This window comes from Canis lupus, chromosome 5, assembly GCF_003254725.2.
Source record: "Canis lupus dingo isolate Sandy chromosome 5, ASM325472v2, whole genome shotgun sequence".
Lineage (NCBI taxonomy): Eukaryota > Metazoa > Chordata > Mammalia > Carnivora > Canidae > Canis > Canis lupus.
The window spans coordinates 9,984,827-10,002,904 of NC_064247.1; the positions used below are offsets into that span (position 1 = coordinate 9,984,827).

At 40.3% G+C, this 18,078-nt stretch overlaps 1 protein-coding gene and 1 long non-coding RNA gene across 2 annotated transcripts in view; both read left to right on the forward strand.

Annotated features, from left to right (window-relative positions):
- The window catches only part of LOC118354904 (uncharacterized), a 54,590-nt gene extending 50,715 nt beyond the window's left edge, over positions 1-3,875 (forward strand). Inside the window, exon 3 of the long non-coding RNA XR_004816311.2 lies at positions 3,682-3,875. This is a non-coding gene — a long non-coding RNA (uncharacterized LOC118354904). The remainder of the gene's footprint in view (positions 1-3,681) is intronic.
- Positions 3,876-16,034: 12,159 nt separating this feature from the next.
- Positions 16,035-17,319, forward strand: LOC118354905 (olfactory receptor 8B3). Its single transcript, XM_035717118.2, has one exon. The coding sequence runs from the start codon at positions 16,035-16,037 to the stop codon at positions 17,058-17,060; it is 1,026 nt and encodes a 341-aa protein (XP_035573011.2). The 3' UTR covers positions 17,061-17,319.
- Positions 17,320-18,078: the final 759 nt, after the last annotated feature.

Below are 18,078 nucleotides of genomic sequence, written 5' to 3' on the forward strand. Positions count from 1 at the left end.
GATGCTCAATGGACTGAGCCACCCAGAAGCCCCTATGCTCTGCATGTCTAAGTAATAAAATATGCTGATTACCTTTCCGTCACAAACCTCTTTTATTGGTTCAATTTTCTATGTACTTATAATTAACCTCAACACTTTCCCTCAGTTGTTTAAATTATCTTCCAATACTTTAAAAAACTTTAAGCATTCGAAATCAAATATACATAATTAAAATACAGTAAGTTTCCATCTTACTCATGGGAAACCCAAGATATGGTTTCTAAATCATAGCCAGCTTCCTAAAAACAATAAACTTGGACCTAAGATCCTTCCTTCTTATAGCTTCCTTCAACACATACTCTTTTACACTGAGTTGGCCAAAGAAGAAACATTATGAGAGATTCTCAAAGTGAAGTTTTGTGGGTTTGGAACTGGCACACATAACTTTTGCTCATATTCCATTCCTTAGAACTTAGTCACCAGGTTGTACTTAACTGAAATTCCCTTTCAGACTACATTTCCCAGGGAAATGTCTTGTGACCAAGAAGAAGATAAAAAGAGTTTTTGGATAGCGGGCCTATCCATATCTTGCATGTCTTAACCCCATCCTGATGTCTGAAAGTATCTTTGTTTCATACTCATATTTAAATGATCACACTCAATATGTGAACTTCCAACTATTTCTCTTCTTTTTAGTGTAGTATGACCATATTCACTTGCCCTTCTTCCACAGAACCTCCATTCTATACTTTCTACAGAACAACCCCCAGTCTTCTGTTTCAGGAGAAACATTCACTAGGGGATTTTTTTTTTTTTAAGACTTACATGGAGCTCTCCTCTTTTTATCTTTTCTTTCACCTCTATGTTCAGAAGTGATTTGTGCCACCAAATTACTGAGTATACAAGAGATGATGAAATGTGTCATATCTGCTTCTACCACATAGCTTAGAATTGAGCTTCCTGGGGACTACTGAGTCAATTACTGACCATTTTTCTGCTTTCTAGTGTTCCAAATTTCTTCCCACTCTTCTTCCCCCTATTGTTTTCTTTGTCCCAGTGGGTTAACATAACATAATTGTGCTCCTGACTTCTAATGCCTTTATTTTTTTTCTAAAACAAAAATACGTTTATTTATTTATTTTTTAAATTTAAATTCAATTTGCCAACATATAGGATAACACCCAGTGCTCATCAAATCACGTGAGCTCCTTAATGCCCATCACCCAATTACCCCATCCCCCCACTGACCTCCCCTCCAACAACCCTCAGTTTGTTTCCCAGACTTAAAAGTCTCTCATGGTTTGTCTTCCTCTCTATTTTTTTCCCAGTTTCCCCTCCTTCCCTTATGGTCCCTTTCACTATTTCTTATTTTCCACATATGAGTGAAACAATATGATGACTGTCCTTCCAATGCCTTTATAATCATTCTAATGAGCTTTCAGAAAGTAAGAGTAGTTAAATACATGGGCTCAATCTGCTATGTCTAATCAGAAGTCCTATTGCTGAATTTTTAGGGTGAATTTTTATGGGAGCATAAAAATAATAATTTCACTGGCAAAAAGCGCCTTGTCCTTGCTTAGAGAAGGATACTGTCCCTAAGGTTTAAAATCCTTCACAAACAAATTATCTGATTATTTTAGAAGTTTTACTGATTCATTTTATTCAAGAAACATCTCTTAGAGGACTTAAGTTGCAAGGCACTCTGAACACAAAAAATAAAAAGACACAGATGATGCCCCTTGGTTTTCTCAGTTTGATTAGAGGAACAACAAAAGAAACCAACTATTGTACAATTTATAGATAACTGGTGCTAGTCACAATACTCAATTCTTATTATTAACTTGTCCTTTACAATCTTCACAACTATCTGAGGCAGGCATCTCTGTTCCACATATAAAGAAACCAAAGGTAGGGTTAAATGCCAAAGGTAGGGTTTGCCAAAGTCACAGCAACTAATGGTGGAGCCACAGTCCAAACACAGATCTTTCTTTTTTTTTCTTCTCTCAAGGTACCCAGAGGTGTCACTTCAAACTGCATATCCTTCTCATTCCCTTCCTGTATATCTTGCTCTGATCTATCAAGGCAAAATTTTTTTTTTCTCATAGTTAGTGTGCACCTACTTTTTCTGACTGTGTTGTAGATTCAATTAGATCCATCACAACTGTGTTCCTCTCTCTTTCTGTTTTTTTCCCCACTTGCCCTTGCTTGTTGCAAAAGCTTGAAGCAGAGCAGGACTCAGAGATTGCTCCTTAGGACTTGAAGTTTCTTCTTTTCATATTAAAGTTATTTTGAAGCTTGAGCATTTTCTGTCTTTGGATTATACTGTGATTATATTGTTTTTATTGAGTTTTATTTGTTCTTCTTATTGTTTTGTGTTACTTTTACCTGAGGTATGGCAGGTGCACATCTAAGCAGGTGCCATTTTCTTTGGCTTCTAAACCCAAACAAAAATTATTCTTATCTTACAGATGTGGATATCAAGGCTGAAAGAGGTTATGTAAATTGTTTAAAATCTCACAGGAAGTGCAGAGGCCCTCTGGAGTCACTCCTTTCACCCCTTTGCTACAACAAACCACAACCTCAGACTAGTGGAGGCACTGGCTTTCTCTGCTTTCTTCACACTAATGTCATGCCCACAACTTTGTTACATGATGTGGGTACTGATGTTACCTACTGTTCAGGATTGAGTGAGCATTCTTTGTCAGTGGCAGTGGAGCTTCTAGCCCTCATGGTGTGGTCCACCCTTGCAGAACCCCTGCATCTACAAAGCTGGGAGTAGGGGATGTTGATGGAAGGAGCTCTAAGCAAAACATCACAGAATCCCATTGTCTTACATAAAGTTCAACACTTCTTGAAGCATCACCAGTTCTCAGGTTTGGTTGGTTTTCAGAGTGTCGGAATTGTCATTTTGCCAATTCTGTCCAACTTTATATTTGCTGATCTTCTCACTCAGCTGTAGCTGGACGTTCCACTGAGGTTCTTTTCAGTTTGAACTACCCATCTTTTTCAAAAAATGTAAATTGTGTGACTAATAATTTTTGGTGGAAAAATCCAAAATTGTAGCAAATGAGTTGATATGATATGAAACTTGTTTCTTAAGTCCTGACTTATTACTGAGAAAGTCAATAGTGATATTGCTTGCCAAAGAGGAAGCTAGATTCTTGTCTTTTGGGAAGTACAAAGATTACACAAATTTCAGTAATTGTTAATTTAAACACCCTACTATCTTACATTTTAAAGTTTAGTCATATTTATAATTTATCATTTAACCCATTTAACAGATGCATGTTTTGTCAGGTAGCTGTATTTTGGCTTACACATGTGAGAAAATATATCGTATAAGGGTTTATGTAGAGAAAGAATAGAAATGGACTCTGATACAGTGCTGTCAATAACATTTCAATTAAACTGGGAAAAAAGTGATTCTAGCTCCTTTAAACAGAAAAACGTTAATAGAAAGGACATTAGGAATTAAAAGATTTGGTTTGAGGTTGTAAAACCAAATTTGGAGAAGAGGTAAAACCAAGCCAACTGCAGGGGTGAAGGGCAGGAAGTATTTCAGAAGAATAGTCTGGCCACATTATTGGCCTTGATTCTGCAGAAGTTCCACTCTATTCACACCAGTGACTCAGCCCTTGGATACAGCTGCAGCCACACGAATGGTTCCCAATTGTCTCACTGTGTTTGTGTAATTTGTTCCAGGTCAAAATCTTAGATAAGAGTTATGGGATTGACTGAGGGTAGGTCAGTGTGCCTGTCCTCTGTTTGCTACCGAGGCTTTTCCTCCCTCTTGGATTCTATAGTGGAAGTTTGGGCACTACTACATCCCACCAAGATGATGCAAGATGAGGATTCTATCTAAGTCATGAAGTGGGACTCTCTTCCATCTTCCCAGGAGACAGGTATGTGTGCAAACATGCTTTCCTATTTATAGAAAAGAAGAAATTATGTTTTCAAATCTATAGAGAGGTTTACATAAAATTAAATACTACATTTTTTTGTGGTAATGAGCAATTTGTGCTTTTGTAGATAAGTTTTTATTTAAAAATAATTGTAGGGGCACTTGGGTGGCTCAGTGGTTGAGCATCTGCCTTTGGCTCAGGTCATGATCGTGGGTCCTGGGATTGAGTCCCACATTGGGTTCCCTGCAGGAAGCCTGCTTCTTTCTCTGTCTATGACTCTGCCTATCCCTGTGTGTCTCTCATGAATAAAAAGATAAACTCTTAAAAAAATAATTGTAGATTTATAGAAAAGTTATAAAGACAGTGCAGAGAATACCTGTGTATATTCTTCATGCAAATTCTCCCTAGTATAAATTTTGTACATATCTGTGGTACATTTCATAAGACTGAGAAATTAACTTCAGTACAACACTGCTAATGAAAATACTGATTTTGTTTTGGACTTTACCAGTTTCTCCACTAATGCCATATTTCTGTCTTGGATCCAACTTAGGAAGCCATGTTGCATTTGGATGATACATCTCCTTAATCTTCTCTGATCTGTGACAGTTTCTTAGTCTTTGTCTTTTTAAAATGACTATAGCAATTTTAAAGACTGTAGGTAAAATATGTTGTAGAATGCCCCCATTTGGTTTTGTATAATATTTCCTCATGCTCAGACTGGAGAATAATGTCGAGTGAAGAGTCTTTACTACTGCATCATAACAAAGTCTATATGATATCAACATGACTTACCACTAACAATGCTAACTCTGATTAACTGGTGAAGGTAGTGTCTGTCAGTTTTCTCCATTGTAAATTTACTGTTTTTCCTTTCCACTGTAAATTTACTATTTTCCCCAATTACTATATTTCGTACTCAATTCTTTGGAAGCAAGTCACTATGTTTAGGAGAGAGGAGTTAAGCTCTACTTCCTGGAGGGGAATTATCTAGATATGTATTTTTGAAAGTCATACAGACTCATGAATATTTACTTTATCCTTTGGTTTATAATCCAATACTACCATTATTTATTTTGTTTTCCAAATAATTCTAGCTTTGGTCCTTAAGAGCTCCCAGGTTGAATCCTATAAATTTTTGATTATGACTCCATCTTCTTTTTAAAGATCTTTTTTTTTTTTTTACTCTCTGACATTATGAGATGCTTCAGAATCATTTTGTAATTTCCTTGTTCCAGCTCTAAAGTGAATCACTTCTCCAAAGAGCCCTAGTTCTTATTATCACAGAATGTTATTTAGAAGTAAGACCTGGGTGCTTGGATGTGTTCATTGCTACTAGGGTATCACTACTTCCAGGCCCTCTTGAAGCTACCTCAGCCATCCGGCCAGCCTAGTAGTCTTTAAGCTTTAGCAAGCACCTTCAGCCCCTGTGTTTAACTAACCTTTATTTGTTTATCTATAGATCATGCATTCTTTTTTTAAAAAAATATTTATCCATGAGAGACATACAGAGAGAGGCAGAGACACAGGCAGAAAGAGAAGCAGGCTCCCCACAGATAGCCTGATGAGGGACTTGATCCCAGGCCCCCCAGGGATCACAACCTGAGCCAAAGGCAGTTGCTCAACCACTGAGCCACCCAGGTGCCCTAGATCATGCATTCTTTCCTAGAAAGAACAGAGTGCCTCTGTAAGTAAGGAACCAGAAACCCGACCCCCTTGCACAATCCCCATAACCAAGGGCATGTAATGGAGAAATGTTAGGGACCACTGGCACTCCTTTTATTAATTTTCCTAAACTCTTTGAAAAACCCCTGGGCCAGGCAGAAACCTTGGAGTTGGCCTTTGAACAAGAGTCTGTCTTCATTCCAAGTGGCTGGCCTCCTGAATAAGGCTCATATTCCTTTAGAATCAAAACTCTTTTTAAAGAAAATTTTTATTTATTTGAGAGAGAAAGAGAGTACAAGCAGGGGGGGAGGAGCAAAGGGAGAGGGAGAAGCAGGCTCTCCACTGAGCAGAAAGCCCCGGGGGGGCTGGATCCTAGGACCAGGAGGTGAGGACCTGAGCTGAAGGCCCATGCTTAATCCACTTAACCACCCAGGTGGCCCTTCAATCAAAACTCTTGAGTATTGTTTTTTTGAGTGACAGGCAGCACACTTGGGTTTAGGTAACACTTTCAGTGAAAAGAGGTGGGAAAAATGTATATATATTCAAAGTTTTCTATGTATCTTCATATCTAGTTATTCCTATATCTTACTATATAATAGAAACCCGAATTAATGACGCTAGTCTAGCAACACAGGGTTCATTATAGTCTTCCTCTTTTGCGTATGTGTAACTTATTTCTCTGGCAATGAGAAACATGGCTCCATCATCTACCATTTTTAACCTCTTTGATTATATATTGTAAGTTTATGGTAAAAAGCAATGTATATAACATTGTATGTTTGCTGCTCAATTTGTTTTTCACAGGAGTATGTTTGCAGCTCTGAAACTCGGTTACATGCATACTGGGATTGATTGAATGAAAATAAATCGTAAACAATAGAAATTTTGTCATACTGCAACGTCTCTCCCGGGCCGATCTGCTTATGATGAAGAAGACTGTGGTCACTTGATGGGATGAGCATTGGGTGTTATGCTATATGTTGGTATATCGAACTCCAATAAAAAATATACAAGAAGAAGAAGAAGAAGAAGAAGGAAAGAAAAAGAAGAAGAAAAGAAGAAAGAAGAAAGAAGAAGAAGAAGGAAGAAGAAAGAAGAAGAAAAAGAAGAAAGAAGAAGGAATAAGAAGGAAGAAGAAAAGAAGAAAGAAGAAAGAAGAAGGAAGAAGAAGAAGAAAGAAGGAATAAGAAGGAAGAAGGAAGAAGAAAGAAGAAGGAATAAGAAGGAAAAAGGAAGGAAGAAGGAAGAAGAAAGAAGAAGAAGAAGAAGAAGAAGAAGAAGAAGAAGAAGAAGAAGAAAAAGGAAGAAGAAAGAAGAAGAAAAAGGAAGAAGAAAAAGGAAGAAGAAAGAAGAAGAAGAAGAAGAAGAAGAAGAAGAAGAAGAAGAAGAAGAAGAAGAAGAAGGAAGAAAAAGGAAGAAGAAAGAAGAAGAAGAAAAGAAGAAGAAGAAGGAGAAGAAGAAGAAAGAAAGAAAGAAGAAGAAGAAGAAGAAGAAGAAGAAAGAAGAAGAAGAAGAAGAAGAAGAAGAAAGAAGAAGAAGAAGAAAAGAAGAAGAAGAAGGAAGAAAAGGAAGAAGAAAAGAAGAAGAAGAAAAGAAGAAGAAGAAGGAGAAGAAGAAGAAAGAAAGAAAGAAAGAAGAAGAAGGAGGAGGAGGAGGAGAAGGAGAAGAAAAGAAGAAGAAGAAGAAGAAGAAGAAGAAGAAGAAGAAGAAGAAGAAGAAGAAGAAGAAGAAGAAGAAAGAAGAAGAAGAAGGAGAAGGAGAGGGAGAAGGAGGGGGAGAGGGAGAGGGAGAGGGAGAAGGAGAAGGAGAAGGAGAAAGAGAAGAAAGAAGAAAGAAGAAGACGACGACGACGGTGCAGAAGTCGTTGGTGACCTGGGCCCCGCGACTGGCCCCCCCGCTGCTCCGGGAGGTGGAGCTACAGGCCGGGGCCACCCCGCACCCCGGGCCCAGCCTCCTCTCTGCGCCTGCTCCCGCGCCTCCTCCGCTTGGCGCCAAAGGGCCCTTCCCCCAAGCCCCCCTGCATTGGAGGGGCGGGTGCTCCGGGGCCCCCGAGCCCTAGCCCAGCGGCAGCCTGTCCCTTACCTTCTCCGGGGAGTCTCGCAGTGGGGGAGGCGGCTGCTGGCGCCTGCGGGTCCTCGGCCGGTGCTGCAACCCCAAGGAGGCGCGGCGCGCAGAGGACGGGGCCGCGACCCGCAGGACCGCAGCTGGGAGCCCCGGCGGCTGCCCAGGGCACGGCGGCCGCAGGAGACAGGCGTCCCGTGGGACCTGCGGCCTCCGCCAAGGCCAAGACCTCGCACTGCGGCGCCCTGAGGCCACGCAGCGCTGCGCCAGGCCGCCCACCCGGGGCGTGCAGCCCCCGACGGGGACAGGCGCGGGGCCATCTCGGGTGCCCGGAGAGGCCGCAGCCCCTTGGGGTCGCCGGGGTAAAGGAGCCGTTCCGGGGTCCCGGCAGGGAAGGCGCCCCGGGCGGCGAGGCGGGGAAGGTCACGGGATCCCGGCTACGTCGGGGGGCGAGCAAGCAGTTCAGGCTTCTGGCCCAGCAGTTCCGGGGGGGGGGTGGGGGGGGTGGGGGGGTGGTGGTGGTGCCCGCATCCCTGCTCCCGACCGTCAGCCAGAGCCCCGGGGCCTGGGGCCGCAGTCTGGGGCCCAGCTGACCGCTCCGGGGATGCCTTTGCGCCCTTGGGCTCCAGCTCCTCAGGGCCCCACGCCTTGCTCCGGTCAACTCCCGTCCTCTCTCAGCGCCTCTGGGCCTTCAGCCACCTCTTTGTGCATCTGCCTCCACCCCCTTAGGTCCCCATTCACTTCAGGGAACCCTCTCTTGGTGCCTTAGTCCTCCATCTTTCAGGGGGGCCCATCTTTTTGTGCCTCCGCCCCGCATTCTCTCAGGACCTCGTGTTTGGGGCTTCTGCATTCTCAGGGTTCCCCTCTCTTCACAGCCTCCTCCTTTGCTTCTTCACTCTGCTGCCTCTGTACTATTCTCTTGGCAGCACCATTCTCTAACTCAGGACCTCACACCTTCTCACGGCCTTTTCTCTCCCATCCTCACTCCAATTGGTGAGGTCTCGCTTTTTGCCCTGCTTGGGTTCTCATTTTTCTTTGGCTACCCGCCCCCCCCCCCGCCAGCTTTTATTGGTGGCCTGTCCTTTTGTGGTGGGGAAGCAAGAGCTGGTTGCAGGTAGTTTTTGAGGGAGAGATGGAGCCAGACCCAAAGGATGCCTCTCTTAAGAATTGCAGTAGGGTTAGTGCAGGCCAGGGGGCAGGGCACAGAGGATCCCTGAGAGGCTGCCCTGCCGATGCCAGCTGAGACAGATCTGGTTCTCTCCTCTAGCCAAAGTTCCAGCTAGCACCTGGTGGGCAGTAGGAGCATTAGGCTTTGCAGCACAGTAAAACTCAGTCTGGATGGATGATGTTACTCCAGCTTCATGAAGGATCCCTGGCATCCTCTGACAGGCGCATGTTCACAGGCCCATCCTAGCTATACCAGAAAGGGGGTGGAGGAGAAAGGTGGGCGGGAGGGAGGGTAGGCGATGGATGTTATGTTGGCTTAGGGGGGGGTGCTGGGCTGGTAGTTTTTGGTCGTGATGCTTTATGTGGATTCGTTCGTTCGGGATGGCTGTCTTTCTTCTTTAGGTATTATGTAGGGCTGGCTTGGCGCGTAGGATTTCGTTTCTGGCGTTTCTTTTTTCTTTCTTTCTTTCTTTCTTCTTCTTTCTTTCTTCTTTTTCTTTCTTTCTTCTTTCTTTCTTTCTTTTATTCTTTATGGCGTTATGTTTATTTATTTCTTTCTTTATTTCTTTAGTTCTTTCTTTCTTCTTTCTTTCTTTCTTTCTTTCTTTCTTTCTTTCTTTCTTTCTTCTTTCTCTTTCTTTCTTTCTTTCTTTCTTTCTTTCTTTCTTTCTTTTCTTCTTTCTCTTTCTTTCTTTCTCTTTCTTTCTTTCTTCTTTCTTTCTTTCTTTCTTCTTTCTTTCTTTCTTTCTTTCTTTCTTTCTTTCAAGATTTTATTTATTTATTCATGAGAGACACAGAGAAAAGGCAGAGGCATAGGCAGAGGGAGAAGCAGGCTCCAGGCAGAGAGCCCGATCTCTGTGGGACTCGATCCCGGAACTCCGAGATAATGCCCTGAGCCAAAGGCAGACACTCAACCGCTCAGCCACCCAGGTGTCCCAAGAACTGCTTGTTCTTGAATAGGCAAGGGCAGGGGACAGAGTATGGTGGTGCCTGAGCCCCAGCCCACTGCTCCACGGGGTCCTGGCACACCATGAGGTAGGAGCAGTCCTTGCCCGCAGGTACCCAGCAGACCACGTTTTTGGAGCAAAAAATTCTAAGATTGGATGCATTTGAAGAAGGTAAGAGGAATAGTTTCACTTTACCTATGTCCTGCCTTCCCTAAGGCGTAGCTCAGTGCCAAAAGAGGTGTTCTTATAACCTGTGACTGTGATTCCTCTCACTGCACAAAGTGAGAGCATGAGAGTGAATGCCTGGTTTCTTCAGCTCTGAGACACACTACCAAAGAGATCCACTTTTCATCCCATTCAGCTTGCTGAGGTATATTGTGTGGCTGAAGGTGGGAGTGTCTGGGAAGGTAGCAGGTAGGGCTGTTGGAGGGCATCAAAGGGATGTGAATCCTACTAATTGTGCCATAGACTCCATCAGGAAGCTTGCTAATGAGCCACTGGAGGTGCCCTCAAGTAGTCATGGGTACCTGCCCACTCTGTGCACCTTACCCACACATACCCCCATCCTGTGGATGGTTTTCCACATGTGCTTCCAGTGAGAGAAAGCCTTTGTAGATGGCTAGTGAGCACATGCAGAAAGATGGCCTGATTCTACAGGCTGGGGAAAGATCACACACTCGAGCATTCAGTCGTACCCTAGGGAGAACAAAAAGGAGGTTCTCAGCAACTAACCTAGCTTTGTAGGATTGAGGGAAGGCATACAAGTCTAATAATTCTGCCATAAGATGAAATAAGACATTTGGAGCAGTAATAACCATAGAAAAGGTCTGAGAAAGCCTCAGAATCACTACCAGGGGTAACAGAAGGTAATTTTCTCATAAAGCAAGTCAGGAAGACTGGAGGAGGTGGCTGTTTTTTCAAATATGAAGATAGCAGCAGTCTTCAAGGAATATGAAAAATCATGTAACCCGGCACACCAAAGGAACACAATAATTTTTTAGAAAGAGATCCCAAAGAAATGGAGATCTGTGATTTGTCTTATAAAGAATTCAGAGTAGCTGTTCTAAGGAAGCATGGCAAGCTACAAGAAAACATGTAAAGGCAATTTAATCAAATCATGAAAACAATACACAGACAAAATGAGAAGTTTAACATTAAAACAACGAAAGCAGGAATTCTGGAGCTGAAGAATACAATGAATGAAATGACAAATGCAGGAAAGAGTATCAGTATCAGACTAGCTGGAGCAAAAGAATGAGTCTGTGAAGTAATAGACAGGACTTTTAAAATTATGCAGTGAGAATACAGGAAAATAATGAAGAGGGATAAAGAAAGCCCACAGGACCTTTGGGATACCATTAAGAGAAACACTGTAGACATTTTTGGAATTCCAGAAAAAGAAGGATGGAGAAAGGGGCAAGAGAGCTTGGTTAAAGGGATAATGGCTGAGAAGTTCCTAAATCTGGGGAGAGATTTGGACTTCTAACTTCATAAAGTTAATAGGTCACTCCAATATTTCCAAAGTGATTTTCCTTAAGACATATCATAATTAAGCTGTTTAAAATAAAAGATAATTGAGAGAATTTTCAAAACAGCCAGATAAAAATAACCCTTACATACCAGGCAACTGCCATAAGGCTATTAGCAAATTTCTTTGGAGAAACTTTGCATCCTAGGATGTTATATTTAAAATACTGAAAGAAAAAACTGTCAACCAAGAATACTTTACTTAGTAAAGTTGTTTCTCAGAAATAAAGGTGAGATAAAGACTTTCCCAACAAACAAAAGCTGAGGTAATTCATTGCCACTACACCTTCTTTATAAGAGATGCTGAAAGGAGTTCTCTGAGCTGAAGCAAAAAGACACTAACTAGTAACATGAAAAAATTAGAAAATAAACAGCACACTGGTAAATATAAATATATTTAGTCAAATTCAAAATACTCTAGTACTACAATATGATGAACTACTTAACTGAAGGTTAAAGGACACAAGGATTAAAAATAACTATAGCTAAAGAATTTGGTAAAGGATATATGACATAAAAAGGTAAACTGTGACATCAAAAACAATATGAGAAGAAAAGAATTTTTACATGTGATTGAAGTTATTATCTTAAAATAGACCATAATGTCTACAAGATATTTTATGTAAGTCTCGTAGTAACCACAAAACAGAAGCCTACAGTAGATGCAAAAGGATAAAGAAAAAAGAATTGAAAGCATACCATTATAGAAAGTCATCAAGTCACAAAGAAGGAAAGCAAATGAGGAAGAGAGGAACCAGGGAACTACAAAACAGCCAGAAAATAATTAAGAAGGCATTAATAAGTCCCTGCCTGTCAATAATTACTTAAAATGTAAATGGTTTAAATTTTCCCATCCAAAGGCATAGAGTGGCTGAATGGGTAAACAAACAAAAAACAAGACCCAACTTGCCTACAAGAAACTTACTTCAGCTTTTAGGACACATAGACAAAGAAGATGATGATATCATGATGATGATATTCAGAGAAGACATTATTACTGATGCTGCAGTAACACAAAGGATCATAAGAGACTATGATGAACAATTATATGCAAATTAGTTAACCTAGAAGAAATGGATATGGTTTTAGAAACACACAACCGGGCAGCCCGGGTGGCTCAGCAGTTTAGTGCTGCCTTCAGCCCAGGGCATGATCCTGGGGACCCGGAATCGAGTCCCACATCAAGCTCCCTGTGTGGAGCCTGCTTCTCCCTCTGCTTGTGTCTCTGCACCTCTCTCTCTCATGAATAAATAAATAAAATCTTAAAAAAAAAACCCCACACAGCCCACAGGACTGATTCATGAAGAAATAGGAAATCTGAACAGACCAATAACAAATAAAGACATTAAATAAATAATCAAAAACCTTCTAAGAAGGAAAAGCCCAGGACCTGATGGTTTCACGGGTGACATTACCAAACATTTAAAGAAGAATTAATGCCAAATCTTAGATTCTTCCAAAAATTGTAGGGAGAGAACACTCTCAAATTCATTGTATAAGGCCAGAATTACCCTCACACCAATACCAGGCAAGGACACTATAATAAAACTACAGGCTGCTATCTTTGATGAATATTGATGTAAAAAATCCAAGCAAAATTCTAGTAAACTATATTCAGTAGCACGTTAAGAGGATTGTACACCTTTATCGAGTGGGATTTATCCATGGGTTGCAAGAATGGTTCAACTTATACCAGTCAATATAAGGAACACCCCAGATTAATAGAATAAAATCATATGATCATTCTCAATAGATGCAGAAAGAGCATTTGACAACTTTAAACATCCTTTCATTATTAAAACAGGACAGGAGATGGATTGCAAAAGAGTAGAAAGAACTTTTGAGTATGATGGAAATGCTTTAGGTCTTGATTATGGTGGCAGTTACATGATTGCATTATTTTTTGAAAGTCATTGAACTGTACTTGTGAAGTGGATGCATTTTGTTGCATTCAGGTTATAATTCAATAAAATTGATTTAAAAAAAGAACATTGCAAGAACCAGTCTCAACTGTGATCTTCTTGTCTCTGCCCCTGAAACATTTTCCATCAATAAAACAGATTTAGTTTTGTATTCAACAACTGCCTCATTATTTTTAAATTACCATAGAAGGTTGAAAGAATATGGGTTGTAAAAAATTCAGTGTGACTCAATAATATAAGAAATGGAGCATTGATGCATGCAACAATTGGGATGGACTTAACGACATCATGCTTAGTGAACAAAACCAGTTTCAGAGGTTATACATGGTGCAATCTTATTTGTTGAGGCTTTCAAATAACTCCACTCTAGAGGTAGAGAAAAGGTTAGTGGTTGCCAGAAGACACAGAAAAAGGGGGGGAGGGGATGAGTGTGACTGTAAAGAGGTAGAATAAGGGAGTTCCTGTATGGTGGTGGTACAGTCCTCTTTCATGATTGTGGTCATGATCACATAATCATGATCTTGTTCACATACTACAGACAACATGGTCAGATCACATAGATCTACACACATAACACAAACACACAGTATATGTAGAATTGCTAAATACTAGAAAAATTGTAGTCCTGTATTCTGTGAATGTTATTTTACTAATGTCAATTTCTTGTTTTGCTATTATGCTACAGTTATTAAAGATGTTACTGTGGTAGGAAGCTGGGTTGATTTCAAGGAACTGTATATATTATTTTGCAGTTTTCTGTGAATCTGTCATAATTTCAAAATAAAGAAAAATTAGGTGCCTTCTCACCAGAATGATTATAAATTAATATGTAACTGGGAATTCTAATGCCATATTTTCTTGAAATAGAAGCTTCTTAACAGTATTTTTCTGATAGATTTGATATAATATATTAAGAGCAAAGACATATTGAGTCAGAACTACCCAAGGTAATTAAATTTCCATGAAATAATGGATCATTTTATATTAAATGATTTTTATTAAATAATAATCTCTGAAATGAGTTAAAAAGTTCCTTTTGGCGATCCCTGGGTGGCTCAGAGGTTTGGCGCCTGCCTTTGGCCCAGGGGCCGATCCTGGAGACTTGGGATCGAATCCCACGTCGGGCTCCTGGTACATGGAGCCTGCTTCTCCCTCTGCCTGTGTCTCTGCCTCTCTCTCTCTCTCTCTCTCTCTCTCTCTCTCTGTGACTATCATAAATAAATAAAAATTAAAAAAAAAGAAGAAGCTAACCCTCTATAGAAAAAAAAAGTTCCTTTTGTTTGTGTCTATATAGTTTGCTCACACACTGAATATTTAAAAAGACTCAAATATTTTAAAAAGGCAAAATAAATATACTTTATTGAAATGTTCATAAATCTTTTTTAATTTAAATCCTTAAAACTAATATGTTACCTAGAAATATAATTAGAGAAATTTTCAATAACATTGAAAATAAGAAGGGACAGCATAGGATCCCTTCTTATATTCCCTAGGGAATGTAGAATCCCTGATGGGAAATTAACATTTACTGTCACAATTAGGGTATAAACAGAGACCCTAGTTTCTTCCCTGCAGAGCTTATCATGATGGGAAGGTCCTAAGGGAAACCTACGGGTACCTGGATTTCTAATCAGATTAAAAAATATATAAGCCTTAAGCAAATGCCTTGAGGTCTCTGACACAGACTCAGGTGTCAAGTGTGTAGTTGCTCTTAATATTTTCTTAGTAAATTTATAATGACAAGAATGACTCCTGGAACACTCAGACTGTGAATCTTTGAAATGACTCTCTTGCCTATTAAGGAAGAAGACTGTGACTAAATTTGCTCAGCTTTGATATCTCAAAAGCCAGTTCTTCCAGTGGAGGTGAGACCCACATAAAGGGTCAGCACAGTTCTTTCAATGGAAGGAGAGTGAGTTAATCAAGTTTCTATTTATCTCTCATACTCTCTGTTCCTGAAAATGAGGAAAAAAGTTATATTGAATTATAAGAAACTCAAAAGTATGGAGCTCTGACTATACCACTTGCATTATTCTGAGCGTATCTCCTCTGTGTTGGCTTCATCTTTGGTCTGGTAGTGACATAGTTATAGCAGTACTAAGTGACACATGCAGAGTATAACAGCATCAAAGGAAGAGATTTATCTCTTTCTTAAGATAAGGTTTTTAATTGAAATAGGCTTGTAAAAGAGTTTATGTGTTATAAGCATGAAGCTTGATACATTTTTCACAAACTTAACAACTAATTTAATCAGTACTCAAATTATGTTTCTTTTCCAAGCCCTTCTACAAAACCAAGGAAAGCACATCCACCTTCCTTTATTCATTCTGTCCAGCGAGGGTGGAACAGAGAAGGAGAATGTATAGAAACAGCGGAGTATATGATGAATTATAAATCTTAGGCTATAAAGGTTCTTCTCAATACTTGTTATCAACTACTGACTTCATGGATTTTTGCAGTATGTTATCTGAAAACACTACAGACTGGTAGGGACTCTCTTCTAGGAAGCACAGTTGTGATATAGTCTCTGCCTAAGAGGAATCCTCTCTTTCATGATAGTCATCACAGGGGAACTGTGGTATCTGGTAGGATAATGGAAACATGAGCAGGAACTAGAAAGGGAAGGATCAGATGAGTGGGAGGGCATGATGGGGATACTCCCCACTGCTGAAGCTCACCAGCAGGTATCCTTCATCCTAGCTACTTCATCCCTGTATCTTCTAGTAAAAACAGGAGCATTTGTTTGTCACATGCAGCTCATGCAACAAAAGACAGAGCGATTTTAATGTTGAGGGGCATGTGGTAGTCCATTCTGACCCTGTGAAGCAAAGGAGAACTTATTTGAATTCTGTGTCTTCCCATAAATGACAGCGTGTAAGGAGGGAGCTGGGTTTTCTATTAATGGGATTTTCTTCTGTTCTCACAGATTTCCAAAGAGGAGAATATTGGTTAGAAATGACTCCTTAGTGACTGAATTCCTTCTTGCTGGATTAACAGACCGCCCTGAGCTCCAGCAACCTCTCTTCTTCCTGTTTCTGATGATCTACATCGTCACCATGGTGGGCAACCTTGGCTTGATCATCCTCATCGGTCTCAATTCTCACCTCCACACCCCCATGTACTATTTCCTCTTCAATCTATCCTTCATTGATCTCTGTTACTCTTCTGTTTTTACCCCCAAGATGCTGATGAACTTTGTATCAAAAGACAATATCATCTCCTATGTTGGGTGCATGACTCAACTGTTCTTCTTTCTCTTTTTTGTCATCTCAGAATGCTACATGTTGACCTCAATGGCCTATGACCGCTATGTGGCCATCTGTAATCCATTGCTGTATAAGGTCACCATGTCCCATCAGGTCTGTTCCTTGCTAACTGTTGCTGCATATATGATGGGATTTGCCGGAGCCTCTGCCCACACGGGGTGCATGCTTAGACTAACGTTCTGCAATGTCAATATCATCAACCATTACCTGTGTGACATCCTTCCTCTCCTCCAACTCTCTTGCACCAGCACCTATGTCAATGAGGTAGTAGTTCTGATAGTCGTGGGAATTAATATCACAGTACCCAGTTTTACCATCCTGATTTCTTACGTCTTCATCCTCACTAGCATTCTTCATATCAAATCTGCTCAAGGAAGATCAAAAGCCTTCAGTACTTGTAGCTCTCACGTCATTGCTCTGTGTCTTTTTTTTGGATCAGCAGCATTCATGTATCTTAAATATTCTTCTCCTGGATCTATGGAGCAGGGAAAAATTTCTTCAGTGTTCTATACTAATGTGGGACCCATGCTCAATCCCCTGATCTACAGTTTGAGGAATAAGGATGTCAAAATTGCACTGCGGAAAGCTCTGATTAGAATATGGAAGAGAAACATTAGATTCTAGAAGCAGCAACAATATAAAGAAGTTCAGTTTTTGTTTAATAATTATTGGTATTTTTCAAGATGTGACTGTGTCCATAACTATGTTGCTTCTATAGGTTGTGTGTGGTTTAATAGATTTATCATTTTCCTGATAGCTGATCATGTCTTATTTTTCCTTTTGTATCTCCATCGCCTTGTGGAAGTTTACTAAATAACTAATATATTTTATAAATAGGAACTATGCACTGTTGTTTAAAATAATTTTTATACTACTTTTGTTTCTGGGCTACTCTTAACTTGGACAAATACGGTTAATTTTATCAGTTACATAAAATTAAAATTAAAGTGTCACTGATCTAGACACAGAAGTGACAAACAGTACATGAACTCTCATTTTTAACAATATTGTCGCTATTATAGGCAGCAGCTTTCAAAGAAACCCATTTCAAACTGTGTATACTTTAAAGTAAGATCAGGTCTCCCCAAGGTAATGCCAAGTGGTGCAACTACTCTGGAAAACAGTTTGACTATTTCTTATAAAAGCAAAAATAGCCTTCACATACAATCTAGGAGTCATGCCCCTAGATATTTCTTAATTGATTTGAAAATTCATATGCACATAAAAACCTTCATGTGAATGTTTACAGCAGCTTTATTTATGATTGCCAAAAAACAAGAGGCAAACAAGATGTTATAAAGGTGAATAGACAGGGGTACCTGGGTGGCTCAGTCGGTTAAGCATCTGACTTTTGGTTTCTGCTCGGGCAACAATCTCAGGGTCTTGGGAGCATGCCTGCGTCAGGCTCCATGCCCAGCACAGACTTTGCTTGGGATTCTCTCCCTCTCTGCCCCTCCCCTCCCCTTTCTCTCTCAAATAAAATAAATATTTAAAAAATATTTTAAAAAAGGTGAAGAGATAAACCTGGTATACCGGTATAGGGGATTATTTTTCAATGATAAAAAGAAATGAGCTATCATGCCATGAAAAAATACGTAGGAGTGTTGAAGATATTTTTCCAAGTGAAAAAGTCAGTCTGAAA